The sequence below is a fragment of the Bemisia tabaci genome, chromosome 1, assembly GCF_918797505.1.
Source record: "Bemisia tabaci chromosome 1, PGI_BMITA_v3".
Classification (NCBI taxonomy): Eukaryota; Metazoa; Arthropoda; class Insecta; order Hemiptera; family Aleyrodidae; genus Bemisia; species Bemisia tabaci.
In genome coordinates this window covers 23,660,442-23,681,586 of record NC_092793.1, presented here as the reverse complement: position 1 = coordinate 23,681,586, position 21,145 = coordinate 23,660,442, and the positions used below count along the sequence as shown (strand labels likewise).

General features: G+C 35.4%; 3 protein-coding genes across 3 annotated transcripts; 2 read left to right on the top strand and 1 right to left on the bottom strand.

Annotated features, from left to right (window-relative positions):
* Positions 1 to 3: 3 nt before the first annotated feature.
* Positions 4 to 2,768, top strand: LOC109041270 (peptidyl-prolyl cis-trans isomerase NIMA-interacting 4). The gene is made up of 3 exons (XM_019057548.2): positions 4 to 335; positions 1,295 to 1,414; positions 2,497 to 2,768. Exons 1-3 carry the CDS (start codon positions 231 to 233, stop codon positions 2,653 to 2,655), a joined length of 384 nt encoding a protein of 127 aa, XP_018913093.1. The 5' UTR covers positions 4 to 230; the 3' UTR covers positions 2,656 to 2,768.
* A 759-nt stretch (positions 2,769 to 3,527) lies between these two features.
* On the bottom strand, positions 3,528 to 8,292 carry LOC109041269 (tRNA-uridine aminocarboxypropyltransferase 1). The gene is made up of 4 exons (XM_019057547.2): positions 7,765 to 8,292; positions 6,650 to 6,790; positions 5,073 to 5,238; positions 3,528 to 3,892 (listed from the first exon to the last, which is right to left on the bottom strand). The coding sequence occupies exons 1-4, from the start codon at positions 7,981 to 7,983 to the stop codon at positions 3,546 to 3,548; spliced, it is 873 nt and encodes a 290-aa protein (XP_018913092.2). The 5' UTR covers positions 7,984 to 8,292; the 3' UTR covers positions 3,528 to 3,545.
* Positions 8,293 to 8,484: 192 nt separating this feature from the next.
* mTerf5 (mitochondrial transcription termination factor 5) lies at positions 8,485 to 18,742 on the top strand. The gene is made up of 9 exons (XM_019057665.2): positions 8,485 to 8,878; positions 11,244 to 11,406; positions 11,719 to 11,816; positions 12,807 to 12,937; positions 13,535 to 13,859; positions 15,143 to 15,310; positions 16,232 to 16,470; positions 16,726 to 16,950; positions 18,366 to 18,742. Exons 2-9 carry the CDS (start codon positions 11,244 to 11,246, stop codon positions 18,688 to 18,690), a joined length of 1,674 nt encoding a protein of 557 aa, XP_018913210.2. The 5' UTR covers positions 8,485 to 8,878; the 3' UTR covers positions 18,691 to 18,742.
* Positions 18,743 to 21,145: the final 2,403 nt, after the last annotated feature.

The following is a 21,145-nucleotide window of genomic DNA, read 5'->3' as shown; positions in this document are numbered from 1 at the left end:
TACTTATTTCTTGGGAAGTTATTCATTTACTTATTTCTTTCAATTATTTACACAGCATTTGTTTTTTCTCCCCCTCCCCTTCTCAAGCACTAAATACATTTTCAATTCAGAATAATTCAAATGCTTGCTTCGACCACTTACACCTGGAAATATTGGACCTTCCAGTTCGGGAAACTCTCGACATCCTTGCTCTAAAGTTTTGGCTCGTAAATTGTCTCCTGAATCCTGCAATGGCCCCGAAAAAAGGTGATAATGCAAAAGCCGCGAAAAAAGGCAATTCTAAAGATGAAGCTAGCGGTGGAGCCAAGGAAAAGAAAGGCGGAAATGCGGTCAAGGTATGTCCTATTGTCCATCTCCCTAGGGTAACTATCGTCGATCTAAAACCCATATTCATAATTATAGTCACAAGAATTTTTTATTATAACTTTTCGTACATAATGAGATGATAGGAAATTTTATGCTCTTTCAGCCAGGTCTGTTCTTATGTGAAAGTCGGAAATTTACGAGTAGGTAAATAAAATGAAAATCCTGATGATTAATGGAAAAAAGGAACATAAAAAAAGTACTTCTGGAACACCGAGGTATTATACATTAAGCTTTTTTTTGGACGCAGATTGGTATAATCAGGGAGGGTAAAAAAAATTTTGAGGTGATCTATAGAAGCTTTTCCAATTACGTTTCTCTGCTAAAGCTGAATATGACCTCAGATTTTTCATAGAAAATACTAGAAAATTAATTTTTTTTCATGAGAAACTGTTTTAAAATGTTAAAGGGCTTTTAGAAAAGATTTATTTATCAGCATGGGTCAGTATTTTTTGATCCGGTTGGAATTTGGCAGAGGCTCTTTTTTGATTAAGCGGATCACTCTCAGAGAGTACGGCTAAAAAAATCCCAACATGGCTAGATTTCAGCCACCCTACATTTTCACATGGCAACGTTAATTTAATCAAATTCCTTTGCGTCCAATTTTCCATTCAACTTTTCATCTTCTTTTGTTGGATGAAAAGTTTAATCGTCTGAACAGGGCTTTAATTTTTAAAATGCAAAAACTCAAGTAACTGCCAAATTGAATCGGGGCAACCTGTTTCTAGGATGATTCATTGAGTTTTGAGACTATCACACGAAGAACAGCTTAAGTACTTCTTATGAATTTCTAAAGTGCTTACTGTCAAACGAGCCTTTGCTGGCATGATCAACATGTGAACTTTAATTTTCCTGTAATACATATCTCTAGATTCTATTCCAAACTGTGACCAGACTTAGACTCATTCAATTCTTCAATGCTCTTTTTCAGGTGCGGCACATCTTATGTGAAAAGCAGTCAAAAAGTCTTGAGGCCCTAGAAAAACTGAAAAATGGTGGTAAATTTCCTGAAATTGCTGCCCAGTATAGTGAAGACAAAGCTCGATCAGGGGTAAGTACTTTTATGGTAAAATCATTCTCACATTGTTTGATAGCATAATCTGATGCTAAATTTCATTTTGTATAATTGCATTCAAATTTCAAAGATAAAACTTGCTCAACAAGAGATGCTTTCTTCAAAAATTCATTAAAATTTTTGAAAAGGACAGTCAGTGAGTTTTGGAGAGGTAAATTAAAAAACTGATTACAATGGATTTGTCATGTATGAGACCAAAAGGAACTCTTGCATGCATAAGTGATTTGCAATTTCAATGATTTTTTTTTTTTTTTTTTTTTTTTTTTTTTTTTTGTAAAATTTTGCGGAGAAAACGATTATGACATTGGTATTCTCTGTAAAACTCCCAACGTAATACAGGGAATACATTCCATGACAATCTCAACTTGGAGAGATATTTTTGAGCTTGGGAGTTCTAGTGGAAAACTAGTGGCACTGTCATGTTTTTCGCAAAATGTTACCTCTAAAAGATATTGAAATGTAATTCCTCTTTACATTAGAGAGCTCTTTTGTCTAGTTGCATTGCCAATTGAAGTACAGAAAAATGTTTTCTCCTAATTTATGCAACCTGCTGAGAAATAGTTTCGAAATTTAATTGAGTATTCAAACAAGAGAAAAGAATGGCAGATTCCCAAAATTTAGACAAATGCTCCAAACCCTAAAATATGTCAAGAGACTCTCCATAATTCTCTGCCATCTCCCTATTTGGATAAACTACATTTCCTTTAATCTGATCATGCTTAATTCAATCATTCTTTGCTTGGCTGGCTTGCAGGATTCTTCGAATTTCATGTTTTGAACCTTTAGTGCCTTTACAAAAATCTAAAATCTCTTTTTTTCAAATGCCTTTTTATTAGAATCCTATGATCCTCTGCAGCAAAAATTATTTGTATCAACTACTTAAAGAGAAGTTTGTGAAATCTTTTGATATTCATCAAAAATATTCTTATGGAACACTTAAACTCAAAGAAGACTCTTAACTTAAAAATGCTGTTTATAAAAAAATTCCTTGAATCTCTGGATGTGGACTTAGTTTAATTCTCTTCCCATTTTTTATGTATGTCTGTTGTGTGTTATAGGGTGACCTGGGTTGGATGACACGAGGCTCAATGGTGGGAGCATTTCAAGATGCTGCCTTTGCACTGCCAGTTTCCACTGTGGCCAACCCTGTGTACACTGATCCTCCTGTTAAGACGAAATTTGGTTACCATATCATTATGGTTGAAGGGAAAAAATGATTTTTTTTTTCCTGCTGTGATTTGCCTCTTACACCCTGTCAACATTTGTTTCTTGTACAATTTAGTTTTTAAGCGTTTATTTCCTCTAAAATAAAATAATATTTTTTTTTTCATCTTAAAGACTTAAGTTTATTCTTGCGAAATTAATCAAGGGCTTTTTAATTTCATCAATGAATTAAATCAAAATCCAATCTTGCAACCTCTTTCCAAAAGTCAATCATCGAATTAAGTTGTCCTACAATTGTAATTTTCTATTGGCAGTATTTTCCAACGCAATCTTCTATTTTTAAAATTATAAGCAACTTTCCAATATTGTTAAAAAAATATTATGGATTTCAGAGAATGAGAACCATCTAAATTTCTTAGATACTTGTACTCATTGTAAACTAATCCGACTTTTGGCGATGGGTTTTGTCTAAATCCCAATTCAGACAGTCAAACTTTTCTTCCGCTTTTGATGGATGAAAAGTTGCGTCATGTGGTGCAAACATGAAAGCACGACAAGCGGATAGTGTTAAATTGAAACTTGAATCTGACATTACTTTCAGCTTTCCATTCAAGAAGCAGCGCTAATCAGATGGAAAGTTGGAAAGATGGAATCTTCTGACCAACATACCCCAATTCTGTATTTTGGTGAATTGGAAACTGATAGAAATATCTGCATGCCAATGTCTATCGTTATTATGATATCACAGAGCAATGGTAAATGAATAAAATATGTTTGCATTTTTTTTTTGTTCAGCTTTTTATCAATGAAGTGAACCGTCTGTATTGGGCTTAACACCGGCTTCTACCAACAGTGCTGTACATGTGTTCACGAATAATTTAGAGATATGGTATTTTGGGATGCTGTGAGGAAAAGATGACAAGGCTTAGTAGAAGACCTTTTATTAAGTCAGCGGCCGTTTGTACGACCTAAGTGACTCGTGATCATACAACTGATGAATTTTTTCATACATGAATCGGAAAAAAAACAACAGATCATCATAGGCATTATCATAAACTAGACTATCATCACAACTTACTCTGTTTAGGGTGGAATCTGTTACCGTCAAGCCCGGCTGACCACTATCTTCGGACTTAGTCTTCTCTTTATTCAGATGTAGTTTTAAAGCAGCTTGATAATCAATCAACAGTTGATGGATGGCTTCTATCGTAGCTAAATACCATCTTGGACTGCCCCGTTGATGCCTCCAAAACTGAGATATTCGAGATCGTAGCACAAAGCATGGCAAACCTAAGAAAATTGGAAACCATAAAATTTGCGAAATTATTAAAATTAAACTGAATTTCCTTCACAATGTATGCACTGGAGTTACTAACAGGATATTCTGGAGTCATTGAACTATGAAAAGTAAATACAAAAATTGATGGTTGGCAGCCCTTGTCAGCTGTCATGGCGCCTGCTGGTCTTGCCTCCTCATTGGCTGCAGACTCATGCTTTGTATGCGTCTGAACTTAGACCTCATTGGTCGCCCATCTTCTGTACCAATTTGTATTTTCACTCCACAAACTTCTATTTCATAGATTGGAGCGTGTTGCTTATTGGCATCCTCTCATGAAGTAATTTCTTCGGGAATGAAAATAGTGAAAGTTGATTACTGGCTTAGACTATGTCAACATATTCCAATACATTTCTACTTCACATTTTCAAAAAGTCCGTTTTTCAATTATTTAACCCTTTTTTTTCCTATCTTCTTATATATCAACATTAATTTTAATTACTGAACTTGCAGCTGACAGCTACGCAGATTATAGCCAGTCAATCACGCGCAGGCTTGTTGTCTCACCACCCGTGACTTCAGAAAGACTATACATATAAGCGTGGGTTGCCCTAAAATCTAGGTCTGTCACTTTATTCCATCTCTCTGAACTCTTGTAAATTTTTCTGAGCATCTAGACCCGTGGAACATACACGTACACTCTCTCTCACGCCCTTAAAAATTTTGTGCCCTTTCTCACGACATCACGCTTTTCTTTCAAGTGATTTATTTTCCGAACTGTTGTGTGATTTCTGTGCTCTCATTTTTCGACAATATAAGCGAATTCATCTCAAGAAGATCCAGTGTCCTTATTTGATCCACGTCTCTCTGTAGTTTGTTGTTCCTACTCACAGAGCAACTGGTGCCAAAAACATTTCTTTTAAAAAAACTCTCGCTATAACACCGTGCGACGTTTTTTTTTATTAAAACTCTCGTCGCTAACATAGTGTCGAACACTTTGACGTTGACATGGTTCCGAAACCCAGTTCTCGACCCTAACAAGAAGGATTCATATCAGTTCATGCTATGTGCTGGAGACAACTGTTCTGCCTTCCCTGGGCACTATCCTTAAAATAATTCATTGTTATCATTGTATACGAGATGAAGAATCAACGTTAGCCGGGTTGAAGACAGAACAAGAGATTCAATACTTACTTTGAATACGCGAATCCTTGTAGATCCCTTTACTTTGATTCCATGTGCTATCGATGAATACAGCTTTCTTAATTTCATGGATTCGTAGACGTTCAGAGCAGTTTTTGGAAGGATCGACACAATCTTCCAAACTTACAGCGCTTTTATTGGGGTAGATAAGTATTACCTGAAAAATGCCAAACACATCTTGTTTTAAATCACTAATAGAGAAGAGAGGAATGAACTTCAAAAATTGTGATATGTTAAGGGCAGTTTTCTTCAAGTATGAAATAAAGGTGTTCTTGAAACCATTAAAGCAATAAATTTCATGAAATATTTATGTCTTTATGGGTGACAAGAAACAAGAAATATATTTCAGATTTTTTGAATTGAAAGACAAGCAGAATGGCTGATAAAACTTAGCTGTCATATCAATAATGTCATTAAATTTTAATTTTGGGTGGTATCTGAAAAATTTGTAAGGCAACTTAGAAATTGCAAAAACCAAAATATACATCTAATGCTAACTAGAGCCACAAAAAGCTCAAAATAGCTGACAAATGAAAGAGGCACATGGCAATTCAGCAGTCAGTTCAGAGACAGATTAAGGATTTTGTGGGGCAGTCTGTGGTGCAGGTTCCTCAAATGTACACTTCCCCAGACAGGAGGGAGTTAGTAATAGAATTTGGGAATCCTAGTGGTTTTCATTTGAAATTTTCAGCGATAGGATGAATTTTTCATGGTGTGTGACTTTACATTGTAAGTTCTATTCTAATGTTGGTGTTATATAAATTTATTTATAGGTGCTTTAATAATTAACAGGCATTAACACATAGAGCAGAGATCAAAAGGAGAAGTACACAAATTGAAAGAATAAGGGAAAAGAAAAAAATAAATTAAATTTGAAGATTATGTTGTTTGAAAAAAGGAGGGATTTGATGAGAAAATTTTGAAACTATGGTACCTATTGAGATCAGAAAGAGGAGGGAAAATATTGGATCGTAGTTGTTGGTAGGTAGGACAATATGCTGCACAAAACCAGTGCAGGTATGCATATACTAAAAAACCAGTCCGGGCTTTGAAGATGAAAATCTTGAGTAAAGAGGCTAGATTAACAACAGTAAAATGCAATTATTTCTGGTGAGTGTGGGTTATAGGATGTGGACCAGTGTTAAAGAAAGAAATTGGCTTGAGAATGTAAAAAGGATAAGAGGCTAGCTTATGTTGGGACAACCAAAAGAGAAGAGAATGCTAGGATGATTTCCCAAGAGATGAGCACAGAGATCTCATCCCTGAAAGACGAATGAATGTATTTTTATGTGTTATTTTTTTGATGACTTTTAGTTGGGATGAAGACTGATCTTTATTTTCTTCTTTTCAGGAATGTCTGATATGGTGAGGGCTGGAAAACAGGGTTTGTCCTGGGAGAAAAAGAAGGGGAAGGTTACATTTTTGGGAATTTAGCGATGCAGATCTTTTCTTTGAGAATTGTATACAATTTTCGGCTAATGTCTTAATTTTACAGATTGGATAGTTCTGAGCTCTTAACAGACTACTGCAAGAATTAAACTGGGAAGAAATTTCCTACAAATACTTACACCAGGCTCTGTTGAGTAATCTGGTATATCAGGGTAGGTGTAGATGGTGACGTCTTCTGGTGCAATGATGGCAGCATGAATTGCAGTGCTCTTTCCATCAATTTCTCTACAATGTTTGATAATATCAATTTTCAGAGGCAACTGTAAAACACAGGTAAAAATATGAAGTGGGAAAAATTAGATGTGTCAGTTTTAGGTAGTACGATCACGCCAGAGAAACATTACTGGAGAAACACACAATAATCAGGGTTATGATTTTTGAGCTAGTGATCAGTGAATCACTGACATGTAGTGACATACTAAGCCATGCAACAGTTCAATATTCTGTCTTCCAAGGAGAAGGATCAGAATAGCATTGAATACTGTTGCTTAAACCATATCATCCATTTTAATTTATACAACCTCCTCATTTGTTATCGAATAAACTTCCACTGGTTTCTTCATCTAAATCAGCGTCTAATATGATAAAAATGGGCTCATCAGATGGTAGCACTAAATTTAAGTTTACACATAGTTATCAAAAATATCGACGGTGAAACTACCAAACCACGTATCTCGGTTTGCGACGTCGCAGACTTCCTGTCATACTTTATTTTTTAAATGAAAAACTATTTAACGTCCTGTCTTGAAAATTTCTGTGATTTTTCCTCTTTGCGCGGAGAAAATTCTGTGAAAATTTCAAGGAATGATATTGATTTGGTCTACTTCCAAAAAATAAAATGTGAGCGTAGATTTTTAAACACCGCAAACGAGATACGTGGTTTGGTAGTTTCGCCGTCGATATGCTCCATACTATTACTTTACAGCCATTCAAATTCCTACTTAACTTTCTCCGGCACTATTGTGATACTCAGGGTTATGTTTACTCCAGGAGTCTGGCCAAAAGGGCTCTACTCTGCACGGTTTAAACTTTGTCTTTCTCTACTCTGTGTTGCGATTATATTTGTAGAAACAAATAAATAAATAAAAATTAAAAATACCACTAGGTTAATGTGCAAGATCAAAACCTGATCATGAAGATTACTCTTCGTGAAATGTCATGAAAAAAAATGTCTGTCGTGTCTTGTAAAATGTCAATACCTACAAAAGAAAGTAGTATAAGAGTGTATACTTACAGATATCTGTGGTAAAAGCAGCTTCACATTTTCTAAAGGTAAACAACAAGTATAGCAAAAATATTTACGAGATTTGTGACATTTCGAACATGGTGATCTTTCTTCAATATCTTCCAAACGCTTCCAGTTATTATTAATTTTGAATGAACCAAATGGATTTCTGTCTACTTCAGCGCGCAAAGTTTCTTCATTGAGTTTGTACAGCTCTCGAGGATTCATGATTTACCAATTAGATGCACCACACATTTAAAAAATGACTATTATCCAGTGAAGTAAGCATTACTGCAAAATAATGAGCATGTACACAATCTCTGCAGCACCTTCAGCGCTTAAATCTCTATGACTAACTTCATGATCACCGGGAAATTGTTCATTTGTGGAATGAAAATATGAAAAACTACTGGCACAAAACTTATTATATGCAAAAGTAAAAGTGACCAAGGCACAGTATTGTATTTGCATAAAAAAAAGGACAAAAATGAGGAATGAGGGAAGTTGTAAAATGCGAGAGTAAACAAACATAACCTCAACTCAGCCCCGTGTGCTATGTTGCCGCTATTTGTTTAAAAATGGGATGAAGTTAGAATTCTTATGGTATTTCTTTGTATATTTTTTATATCAGGGCAACACTGTCTCAGCAATTGCTGTTTGTTGCATTGCCTCCGGTGTTGCAGATGAGTGATTATAATTCGGTAAACAAAGAATCTTATCAAACTCTCCGCGCTTGCATGCTCAAGCTCATGGCTCAGAACATTGAGGAACAACGACTTCCATTTAAAAATTGCATGTAAATTCTCTTAAATAGTCCAAGTCCACATTATTCCAGCATATATAGTTTCATTTCCCATCGAATCGAAGTTACAACGTGCAGTGATATTTTCCTCCCTTTGTTTCTTTTTAATTTTAATTCAATTGCTAGTTTGACATCTCACTGTTGTGACTTTTCTTCATACTTTGCCAAGTTATTTTTCCTTTGACAATGCTCTCCTCTAACTCCAGTGATAGGAAAAGAGTGCTAATAGCCTCTGAATCAAATGATTCTTTGAATGAAACATAAATCTAGTTACTGAATTTAAGCATGATGTTGGTGCCCTAATTTCAGCTCCGCAACAAGGTAAGACACGAAGGTTTTATATACAAGGAAGTAGGTATCGTCACCTTCTGGCAAAAGTATCACAAGCGCCACTCAGCCAATTTTTCAGGAGACTTGAAAAAACTGATTTGCGATGGCATGAGAAGGAGTTTTGATTGAAACTATTGATATTAATCAAGTACAACTTCCAACCTTGAATTTTATTAATATTTCTTTAAACAAATATTTTCTCCGTTGCAAATTGGCACATGTGATACCGCATGCTCTGGGCATTCTGAAAACCCTTGGAGCTTATGATATGGAAACTCATCAAATTTAATGGAGTTTTTCCCATATTTATTCATAATTATTGTGAAAAAATTTGTTATTTTTGGCTGCAAACGCATCTTATTGATTCAAAACCATCCATGACTCAAATTCGATACAAATAGAGCTTGTGATACTCTGGTCAGAAAGTAACAAATTGCTATAGGTCATTCCAAGCATTGTTGATACTAAAATTGTAACAACAATCCTAAGGATAAGCTGCTACCCAATTTGGTGCTTTTGATACCTTGCTCTTACATGGATCATTGGATTTACGTACCTATATTTATTCATATTCTAAAATAAATATTATATTTGATATAATGAGATGCATGTATGCACGAAAATAATTTAGCTTCAAGTCATACGGAGGGTTGCTGTAACTGAAATTGAAAGCAATCAGAAAGGTGAGTGGTTCCTTAACTCGGTGCCTGTGATACTTTCCTCCTAAGTTGATGACGCTTGTGATACAAAAGTACCTAAACTTTAATCAAGTTTTATTCATTTTTTTAAATTTTTGTTCTGAAAAAAGTTATTATTATCTCATAGGGCCATCCTTAAATTACGCATCGCACTTTTCCAAATATTTAGACCCCCCTCCCCCCCGTAAGGCATCCCTTACCCCTCCTCTAAAAAGTATGTAAGCATCGACTGACCCATCCCCCCCTTTTTTTAATTTATCGCAGATCTAAGCATTAAGCTTTCCTATTGAAAAACAATGAAATTTTTAGGCCAAAGTTTTTATTAATGAAACTAAATTTTTGAAGTAAGTTCATAGGAAATATTAATGATACAATTAGCTCAATGAACAAAAATACATGGACCATAATTGAAGATTTTTTTGTCTTTGGAATAGTTAAAAGTATTAAGTTGACACAAGAATGAAGTCTTCAATCATCATCCCATGGAGTGGAAAAGTGGGAATCAAAAGAAAAGACAGGAGCCTGGTCCGATTGGTCAGCAATCGGTGATGAGCTGATTTCCTCTATTTCACCTTGAATTTTACTATCAATCTGACAAAAAATTGATTTTTGCATTTTTCTTCAATATAGACTGGAAAGCTCATTTAAGGCTCAGTCCTAAACCCTCCCCCTTCCCCCCTTGCAAGGTACCACAAGGCCATTGGAGACCCCTTCTCCCCCCCCCCCCCCCCCCCCCAAGAGCCTTAAGTAATTTATGGCCGGCCCCCATGTATATGCTTCTTGGTATTTCGAAACTATTCACAACTCAGTTTGGTGAAAATGGTGCTTGTGATACTTGGGCCGTAAGGTGACGATGTCAGGTCACATCGTCTTAATTTAAATTTTAGCTGAACAAGTAGATTTCCATTAATACCTAAGGTTGTGTGAGGATTATCTTTGTCATGTAGACGATTGACATCACTCATTCTCACCAAAGTCCGCCCTGGACTAATGAAGGATTAGTAATGTCATCGATCCAGCATTGATGGTCGAACTCTTAAACCATGCAACCTTCTGTAATTTCTGCATTTCAATATTTTTAGAAAAACAGTAAAATTCTATTTGATGCTGGACTTGTTTTCACTACAACAACTTATAAAGTGGTAAAGAAAATTTGGTGGAAATTGTGAAATGTTGCAGATGAAACAAGCAATTTTTTAGGGAATTCATCAGAACATACAGTCCACGTCCAAGAAGAAACCAAAACAAATAAGTTTGGTTTCTAAATCCAAATCTGTGTAGGTCTCATCAGAGATTGAAAACTGTTCAGTAAATTAACAATTCAAGGTGTTGAATGCTGTAGGTAAGTGTCAGACAGATGGCTGAGCAAAATTTTATCTCGGCTACAATATTTTGAAGTTGTATACATATATCTTAATCATAAAATTTAATAAAATCAGTTCAACACTCAATTTTCCTTGAGTACACTTTGGTTTCTTCAAAAGCGAAAGGTTCAAAATAGTGCTCAATGTGTCCAAGCACTGTATTCTATGTAAAATTTGTATCAGAAAACTGATGCTTGTTTTTATTTATTTTCTTGTGATCCATCACAAAAGCTATTGATCAGGTAATGGAGCAAGCATTGATCATTACCATTTATGCATATTTTATGGTTTCAGATGATTCCCTGGAACAAATTTCACTCCATGTCAAGAACCAATTTGGTTAGGTCTATGGCCACCAGAGTTCAACAACTTTTTTGTCAAACTGGATGGCCAGAAAATGAATCTCTTTCACAGCAAATTACTGCAGATATAAAAACTGAACTGGAAACAACACTCGGTAAGTCTATGCCTTATTTCCAAATTTGCCATGTTGCTTTCTCGGTTATCTAACTTAACTGCCAGTTTCATCAGATTTTGCAGAGCAAGGTAAAACAGGACAGGAAAATGTGAGCAATACAAGAGAGGAGTTTACAATAATATTAGGAGTGTACTGGCAGCGACATTAGCAGTATTATTAGAACATTTTGGCAACGTTGTTAATGAGCAATTATTAGCTGAATCCAACTTTCTTCGTCTACATTTTTCTGCAATGAATATTTTTATTAGGTTTTTAATTTTGCTCAACTATTTTTTCTTTTAAATTTTGTAGATTGTCCCAGATACATTGCCCAACACATAGCTGTAACCAACCACACTCTCCGGCAACAGGGCGTAGCCACTTTGAAGGAAAACGCGATATTTTTACAGGTGAGGAACAAATTTTATTCTTGGGTAGATGACTATTTATCAGTGTCAATTTAAGGTTACCTTTGAGCTCTCGTGTGCAGAAATATAATTTCAGCCAAATTTTAAGGGAAACTAAAGTTGTTGTGTCGGAGGAACCGAGTGTTGTTTGGGAGATGGTGAACTTCATAAAATCTTACGCAATTTCCTCTAGTCATCATAATTCTCTAAAATTAAGTCCGAGAGAGTCAACTCTTAAATTCCTCCTCCCCTCCCACCTGAGCTGCCTTTTTTGAATGATGATCTTGCTCTTGTGACGAAAACATTAACAAATAATATTTTGACCCTGGCAAATCATCGCAATTCAGTGTCTGTATTTCTCTTATTTCAGGTCTACCATACCTAAGCCCTCCTAAACATGATCAGCTCTGAATACTTTCCTCATTTTTTAACAAATTACCACCAGAATATGCTCTATTGAGAACTCATGTAATACCTAGTTTTTTCACAGATAGAGGAAATTCTAATTTCTGTTGTTTCAATTCCTAATCCGCAGCTCCTGTTAGGTGCTTATTTATTTTACTGTATTTGCTTATTTATTTTTTTTTTTTTTTTGAGCCATGGAAGGACCTTTGGGAGTTTTAGTGCTCAGCTTCCTTAGATGAAGTCAAGGCTGAGAAAAGTGCTATGAAATGAAGTGGACAGTATATATTCAATTGCAGATTTCACTGCACAAACAAGCAAAGTTATTTTCAGTATCAAAAACTTGAAACTTTTTTAAAGTGATAGCACATGTAATAGACAAGAAAAAAATTGAAAGAGAGATTGTTTTCCAGCCTCTCTCCCTTCCTAGCTAATCTATGGTATACTAGTGCTTTTTCCCCTCTTAACCATGAAATGACAAATCCAAAAAAATTTGATGTGTGTAAGGTGGGTAAGTAGTATTGAAAATTGTTTGACAGGTATTTGTTTTGGCAATTTAATTACTTATCTGTTTATCATTTTTTTTTTCAGTATGCAACATATGCAAACAAAACAATTTATAACTACCCTGAAATTCTCACGCTCAATCCAACAACTTTGATGAACCGCTTGACCATTTGTCGAGAGTGTCACATTCATTTGTCGCTCCCTGTTCTGTATAAGTAAGTTGAATTATCATCCTCCACTTTTCTATCGAATTTTCATGGGAATTAATAGAAAACAGCCAGTAGAAATATCAGAGCTAACTGATTAGATACACTTTTTTGTAGTTACCATGTGCTGTGTGCCCCTTCATTTTTTTTAAAGTAGTGTTTTTAGCCTCTTTGGATCTCAATGAAAGCCATCTAGACTTGCATTAAAATGTTGATACTCAGCATACCAATGGTAAATTAAATAATTGTGAACAATGATTTGCAATGGTCTAATCTCTTATGTTTCTATGTTCCGGTTTTATTTCATTTCTTTTTTTTTAAGAAAACAATTTAATAGCTTTTCCTAAAATTGTATGTGAATTTTCTTTCGTTTTTAAGAAATGCTTTTAGGAAACTTTAAAGATACTTTTTGGTTTGGTTTCTCTCAAAATTATGAAACAACATTGGTTTTTTTTTACTGTCATAATGGAGTAATGCATTTCTCAATTTAGCTGCATGTATATTCCGACAACTTACATTGATAATGATGGAAGTGAAATTCCTAAATGGAGAGGTGAGGTAATAAACTGCATGCTGAAGTTTTACTAAAATTTCTTTTTTTTTCAGTTTTGAAGATTGCAACAAAGCCTCAATTGCCTTATTGAGAGCATATTCATTGATACCTGCAGATTGGGATGTTATAAGCAATCTCATAAAAAGAGCTCAGGGCCTAGAGGAGCATTCCCTTGATGTGCCTCCTCTAACAGAGAAGAACACTTTGGATGTTATATATCTGGCTGTGATAAAAGCATATCTGAAAAGAAAAATGCGGTTGCAACATGAACATCTTTTGAACAAACTAACCAAGAATCACGTCCGGGATCTAAGTTTTACCGCATTCAAGTCGAACTTATTCTACCTCCTTAACTTTGCTGGCTTCACCAGAGAAATGGTAAGGAATTTTTACTGACTTTGCTTACCTTGACTTTAGCTGTAACTAGCTTTTACTATGACTTAACCAGAATCAGCCTAACTATGTAAGGTGTTGCCTAATTTTCTTTCTTAATTCATTTTTAACAGAAACCTATGCACTTTTCTAAATTAAAATTTTGTGAATATATTTTTTATTTTCATAGGAAACTTCACCGAAATTTTTAAAATGTTATGTTCCTCTAGTTTTCTGTCGGTAAAATGAGACATGAGAAAATATTATGCAACATGAAATGTAGTTTGACTACATTGGAACATGGTACATTGGTACTTGTTGCAGGAATCAAAAAGCAAAAAAATTTAGAGTCTAGTAATTTCATTACGGCAGAATAATGAAAAATTGTTCAAATCTCACGCTCAGCAGTATATTTCACTGTTTAAACTGCAACTGGAAAATGAAAGGGCAAGAAAACAGACCTTGCACTTTCAAGCCTAAGTTCTGCATACTGAAAAAAAGTCTTCTATGGTGCATGGTAGAGAGTCTCTGAGAGTAAGTCAAGAAAATTATTTTTATTGAATTTCTCGATATCCAAAAGGAAAAACTTCGATTTGGGTTTAAAAATAAAATGTGTGAAAAATTCTTTGAAAAAAAAAAAAAAAAAAAAAAATACCTTCGGGTATTTACTCTATTGAGGAAAGTGTTGGAAACGCAGAAAATTGCCAACATCACAGAATTTGGTCAATTTTTTATTGTATTTCCGGAAGTGCAATTTCAGTCAAGGGGCAAAGGTTGCTCTTTGGTATCATCAGGATGTGCACAAAAGCGTTTTTTGGTCAGACTTTGTCTTTCAGTTCCTCTTGTTACTTATATGGGAACTTTTTATTTTTTGTTCTTTCCAAATTTTAAATTTAGCCCCTCAGATTTTGACTTGTGAAAGGCATTGGTAGCTCTATTGTCCCTTGGAAAACAAAATTAAACATTTTGCTGGCGACAGACAACTCCATCTGGCTCTGCTTTTTTATAGATGACTCGTCAGAAAACTCAGACTCAGAAACTGAGACTTTTTCCAATTTTCAGCTGTGAAAATTTGCTCCTGCCTATCTCAATATGCAACAAGAAAGGCAAGGTGAAAATTGGTGAAAAAAGATAGCAATCAAAAAATTTTCTCGATGAAATGACGCTTTTGGGTTAAATAAAAATGATTAAGTACAGGGGCTTTTGTATTTTTCTGAAAAAGTGTAAAAACTTTAGAGTAAGTACTTGAACAGCTAAATAAACCTGTTTGTTATCTGTTAAAATTTTAGGTTCTTGCTAATTTTCGGTTCATGAAATATATGAATGCAGGGTCTTTATTTAATTTAATGAAGTTTTATCAATCAAGAGGATGCAACTTCCCAAGTTTTCTACGCCAGAAACCTATTTTACTCACTTTGCAATACTCACAAGCACAATCGATACTTTCTGTTCTAGAGGTAATGTATAATTTGTCTTCTTGTCTGATTCTCTAATTCAGTTGTATATGCTAATCGCTTCATAAGTGTGATGTTTAAACAAGTCTCATTATTAGTTGATCTAAATCAGAACGTAGGCACAAAGCCCAACAAAAAGTAAAAACGCACTAGGAATAAAAAAAAATGCATGGAAACGAAGAAGTATAAGGTTTGTACTAAGAGATATAAAGACAACCCGACCATTAGCTCAACAAAATATTATAGAAGATGTAAATAGATTGTCATGATGGAACATTTTAATGGCTAACACTGGCATTAATTGACTACTAGAAAAGGTATGACTTTATGCAGTCTAATTAGATAATGATGGCCTATGTTCAAAACCACGTATCTAAATTGCGGTGTCTAAAAATTTCTGCTCCTATTTTATTTTTTGGAAGAAAAACAAGTTAACTTCATTGCTCAAAATTCATACAAAATATTCTGCCAACAGTGAAGAAACATCAAGGCAGTTTTCAAGAAATTACGCTACTTAGTTTACCGATATCTATCTTGCGAGTTTTCTCTTTCAAATTTTGAGTGGAAAACATGCGCACAACAGCAGGTTTTTAAATAAACTTGTAAACAATGTATAAATGTTTGCAAACAACACCAGTCAAATGGCAAAATACAAATGATGTCTTTTGTTTGTTTTTATTATCCAGTGGCTTAATGTTACAAGTTGACATTAATACCTTGCTTAGAAGTCTATGTCGGAGCTTGCTGTTGTGTAAATCATTTTCTACAAAAACTTTGGAGAGAACTCATGCAGTTTAGTGTTTTAATCCAAATCTTGTTTAGTGACATGTAGCAATCCTGGTAGTAGTTAGCTTTATCTTTAAAACCATTATATTTATTTGTATTCAGTTCTAAAGTTAGACTTTTGTTTAACATTGTTACCAGGAATTTAATGTGCCTTGCGATGTATCATTGAGTACACCTAAAGTATTCACACTTTCACCATATGTACTGCGAGAGAGACTGAAAGTTCTCTGCAGTCACAAAGAAATTGAAATCTTTAAATTTCATCCACGCTTCCTAGAATGTACTCTAAAAGTAGACTTCGTCATAAAACAATTGAATTGGTGTCGCCAGCTTGATTTCAAGAAATTGTCCATGTCACTCCTGTTAGACAACAGTGGGTAAGTTATGATTTTCAATAAGACCAATGCATTTTTGAGAAGGTCGCTTAGCGTAGAAATATCTTTTTTTAAAAGTGGTAGAGAGAAAGAAATGTAGGTGTATATTTAATTGTTAACTTTTTTTTTCTTTTTTCTTGTATATAATAGAAAAATTCTCCTCAAATCTTTCTTTTTCAACAAGCGGGAGATTTTCAATGTAGCCAAAGAGCCCAAGTCAAAGGATACCGAATTTTTTTTTTTTTTTCATGCTTTCAGAGAGTTCACCTTGCGAACAAGTCGGACTGGTACAGACGATCTTTTGATTTACTTAGGAAAACAGTTTCGTAAAGCAGACGCAGATATTGTTGTAAGGTTAAATCGGCATCCGTACTGGCGGACAGTTCCTCTCATTCAAGTTGATGAGACTCTTCAATTTCTTCTAAACAACAACTTTACCAAAGAAGATATCTACAAGTCAATACACATAGTGCTTTATCCTAGGTACGTTTTCTTTCATCCTCTTTTGTTGAAACATAAGAAAAATGTTCCTCTTCTCGGAGACAATTTTTTGATAGGCAGAATGAAATCAGACCAAAAACATCGATAAGCTATCAAAGAAATCTCCTTGATGAAATACTAGGCCACAAAATCGAAAGAGAGATCCAAGAAAAAGGTGTTCTCATTGACAATTGACCCCTAGGAATCCGAATCTACCAGTTTCAAAGCCCTCTGGAGCCTCACTGAGGGCTCTAAACTTATAAATTTGACAAGTCCTGGGCTTGTCCAGTACCTTATTGGCAAGGCTCTAGAAGGCTCCAGACAAATTTGGATTCTTTGGGGGTAAATTACATATGAAAACTTGATTTTCCCAGGTCTCTGCGTCGGTTTGGTAACGGAGCATACTACCGAAGGGGACACTTTCAAAACTTAAGGGACAGTAAAATTCAGATTCCTTGAAGTCAATTCCTTATTCACCCCCAGTGGTCCCAGACTTCATCCAATTGAAATTAAACATGGAAAAAGCCCGGTACAGCAGGTTTGGGATACTTTGTAGCTGTATATATGTAATTTTCAGAGAATATTGAAGGAAGAAAGAAAATCTGATAGAAAAGTATAATGGGTAATGGAGATTGGTTCGCCCTTGTAATACTAAAATACACATTATACTACAGGAAATCAGTATTCCCAATTGCAAGTATTTTTAAGTCCCATTTACCGAATTGAACAGATAACCAAGGGAAGAAAAACATTACGGAGCCATGATTTAAGAGGATGTTTAAAGTTCCATAATAATACCTTTAAATCCCTGACTCCATAAATGCTGTCTTTTAAATATGTAATCAGATTTGTGACAAGGGATCTTATCTTTCAGTAGAAAATTGTCTGTAACTTGTTGCTAATGTATGTAGAAAGAAAATGTTGAAATTTTGTCACAAATTTTACTTTAAAATCTCAAAAATTAAAGGAATTACTAGTCCTAAAGTTCTAAGACAAACATTTGTAGGGTGTAGAAAAACACGGTTTAAGTGTTTGGCTGTTTGCAAAAAGTTAAGGAAAAATTTCCAAAGATAAGGTCACTTTTCCCAGATTCGATCCCATATTGACAGTGAAACTCCCAAACCACGTATCTCTTGGCTTACGACGTTACAGGCTTTCTGTCTTGCTTTTTTTCTCAATGGAAAACTACTCAAAGTCAATTATTCTTAAAAACCTTTTTGGGGTTTTTTCTTCTTCCAAAGAATATTCTATGAAAATCTCAAGAAATTATGTTGATTTATTCTCATTTAAAAAATAAAATGGAAGCAGAGATTTCAAAACACAGCAAGTGAGCTACGTAATTTGAGAGTTTCATTGTCAATATGTATTAAGGGTTCAGTGCAAGCTTTTCACCATTGTTTTTTTTTTCCTTCCGGCAGAGTTCGCATTGAAATGGAATTAGCATCGCTGAATCGACGTAAATTTACTGTGTGCCGTGATGCACCAGACACCTCTGTGCCAGGCTTTACTGTGTCGCCAGTAGTCAAGAAAGAATTCATATTACCTCTGATACTATACTTCATGGAGAAAGAGACCAACTTCGCCTTTGATGCTATCTGGATTGACAACAAAATTGTAGAAAAAGATGATGAATGTGAGTTAAATGATGATATCCCGGAAGAAGTTTTTCACAACTATGCAAAGCATCCGATGCCCAAGGCAAGCCCGGCTGCTGACGCAAAACAAGCCCAGTTTGTAACTTGATCAATGTTTTTCTCCATTTTTGTTAATATAAACACCTTTTGTTTTCCTGATATGTCAGTGTCTTTTTCTAAACATTTATTTTTGTTACTTTATACAATATCACTATTGGCTAGATGTTTTAAAGAGGAAAAAACTCTGGAAATTTTAGTGTAAGTTTGACCCTGAAAGATTAAAAATTGAGGGAGGCATTATTCCCTGACAAGACAAAAAAGACAAAGACAAAGTTATGAAAAATTCTCTTGAAAGATCAGGTACCATTATACAGATCACGTCCTGAACTACTACTGTGCTACTTTCACGTCCGTGAAAGTAGCATCCTACATTTGTTATTGCTGAAATCGATTATTTGCAGTGATCCATGGACAATCCTAAAAATCCTTTTTCTCTCAAAGTAGTGATGAGCCTGGTGAAAGTTTACTGCTCAATATGAACATAGATACCGTATAGTTTAGGGAAGGAGAAACTCCGAGGACTTTTACCCTGCAAATTGTGCATGAAAATGACCTTAAATACGCAACTCTTCCGCGACGACCGGAATTTTTCCCAGGGGAGCGCACAAAGTGATTTTCCTCGTCTTGAAGCGTCCATTTGGGGTTAATCCCTCAAGATATGTCAAAATGGAGGCTTTTTTTGACCAAGAACCCCAACTCAGCAACATACTCAGTCAATGAATTTTGCCTAACCTTGACAAGTTGGAAAAAGTTAGAGAATTTTGCAGCGGCAATTTTTGTCCTTGGCCCGAGCATAGGATTTTTTCACTTTTAAGATACCTGCTTTGTGCTCAGACCTATTTAACCACGACTTTATCAGAAATCATGCCTAAAAAGCACTGAAAATCTGGAGAAAAGTCGAGTATTTTTGTGTTCAAAATATCTAAAAAGTTAGTGAATTTTGAATCCAAGAAAGCTTTTTAACCTGCAGACAGCGATGATCACGATTGTTTGGCGATACCGGTCCCGCAAATTTCCGGAAATTTTATAGGTAGTAATTTGCGGGATTGGCATCCGCGATGACTTTGTTGGAATGTTTTTAGTGGAAAATTTTTACCATTTGGTAGCACTGCGTAATGGAATATGGCTCATCCGAAATTGGAGGATTTCATGGTGAACAAGATTGATAATTCAACGTGGGAAACATAGAGAACCGTACTGCCGTGCTAAGGAAGAACGCCGTATGAACCTTTAGGCGTTGCCAAATTTCCTTTGATAAAACGCGAATTTCCTGGTAAACTTATGCTATTTTTTCTTCCAATTTTTCACATTATTTTGTCCGTAATTTTACCTAAAGTTCCTGCAAATTTCAAAGAAAAATATTCATAACTTTCCTCAAAAATAAACATTTTATCGGAAGAAATATGACAACTCTCGTATGCTCATACGGCGTTCTTCCTTAGCACAGCAGCGTAGAGAATCGTAACCATACGTTGTCCTCAAGAAAATCAAAACGCCTGCAATTTTACGTGTATGCAACACGGACATCCCGAAAACCTGATTAGTTGATTCCAGTCACAGGCATTGAAGAAAGACGGAGAGTCTTTAATTTTTCCCGCTTTGTGATAGTAAAATGTGTCACGCATTGCATTCATGCGTCGTCGTTGTACGTTGAAAGGACGGATTGAGAATTCAATCAAATTTAATGAAGGAAATAAGTAAATTAATAATAAATCTCTAAAGAAAATGGAGATTATTCATGCGGCAGTCACGCACTTCACCTTTACCTGAATCTTCTCCCTCAATTGGCCTGTGTCACACTATCAAAATTAGCCATCAAAATATCAAGGTCAGGTGTTGTGATTGGCTCATTCGATGACTTGGACCAATCACAGCACTTGACCTTGACATTTTGATGGAGTATTTTGATTTTGATAGTGTGACACAGGCTATACTCATGGAAATATTTAAAAGTCGTATCTTAGTAATTACGTACCATTTGCCGTGTGCGGCAGCGTTGCCCCATAGTGCAATTTGAGGGCCCGTTATCGGCAAAAACGAGCAGAATCACAACCTATTGTGATCATCGCTGTTTGCAGGGCCGGATTTACCTACTTGCCGCCCATGGGCCGCCTGTTTTTTTCCGCCCCCATCTCATTCGTTTTGAAACATCGATAAAAACCATCAAGTGAACGTGCCGGAGGGGGAGGGGTGCATAAGATACGTTTACCTACTCGTGTTGAGTACATTTTTTGCGAAAGCCCTGGCAACACTACTAGCAAAATTTCACGGAACTTTGCGCGAAAGTTAAGTTCCATAAACATATCTCTGTGTGAACAAGGTCCTCCGTGTGTAAGAAATGAACCAAAAAATTGAAAGAACAAACATAAATGTGGTTTAATAATTTTAACTTCCGCCGCTGCACCGGGCTGATCGCACTGTGTTTGGCGCAATGCGTGAAGTATTCCTGCAGTCTTGTAGGCGCTACGCGTTTCACGCCAACTGCTCCTGACCGGCGCGGCGCA

Coding starts and splice junctions, on each gene's coding strand:
- LOC109041270 (XM_019057548.2), top strand. CDS start 231: ATGGCCCCGAAAAAAGGTGATAATGCAAAAGCCGCGAAAAAAGGCAAT. Junction 336..1,294: donor AAGGCGGAAATGCGGTCAAG/GTATGTCCTATT, acceptor GCTCTTTTTCAG/GTGCGGCACATCTTATGTGA. Junction 1,415..2,496: donor AAGACAAAGCTCGATCAGGG/GTAAGTACTTTT, acceptor TGTGTGTTATAG/GGTGACCTGGGTTGGATGAC.
- LOC109041269 (XM_019057547.2), bottom strand. CDS start 7,983: ATGAATCCTCGAGAGCTGTACAAACTCAATGAAGAAACTTTGCGCGCT. Junction 6,791..7,764: donor TGCTTTTACCACAGATATCT/GTAAGTATACAC, acceptor TGTGTTTTACAG/TTGCCTCTGAAAATTGATAT. Junction 5,239..6,649: donor ATTACTCAACAGAGCCTGGT/GTAAGTATTTGT, acceptor GGCATTTTTCAG/GTAATACTTATCTACCCCAA.
- mTerf5 (XM_019057665.2), top strand. CDS start 11,244: ATGATTCCCTGGAACAAATTTCACTCCATGTCAAGAACCAATTTGGTT. Junction 13,860..15,142: donor CTGGCTTCACCAGAGAAATG/GTAAGGAATTTT, acceptor TTAAAATTTTAG/GTTCTTGCTAATTTTCGGTT. Junction 16,471..16,725: donor CTCCTGTTAGACAACAGTGG/GTAAGTTATGAT, acceptor TCATGCTTTCAG/AGAGTTCACCTTGCGAACAA.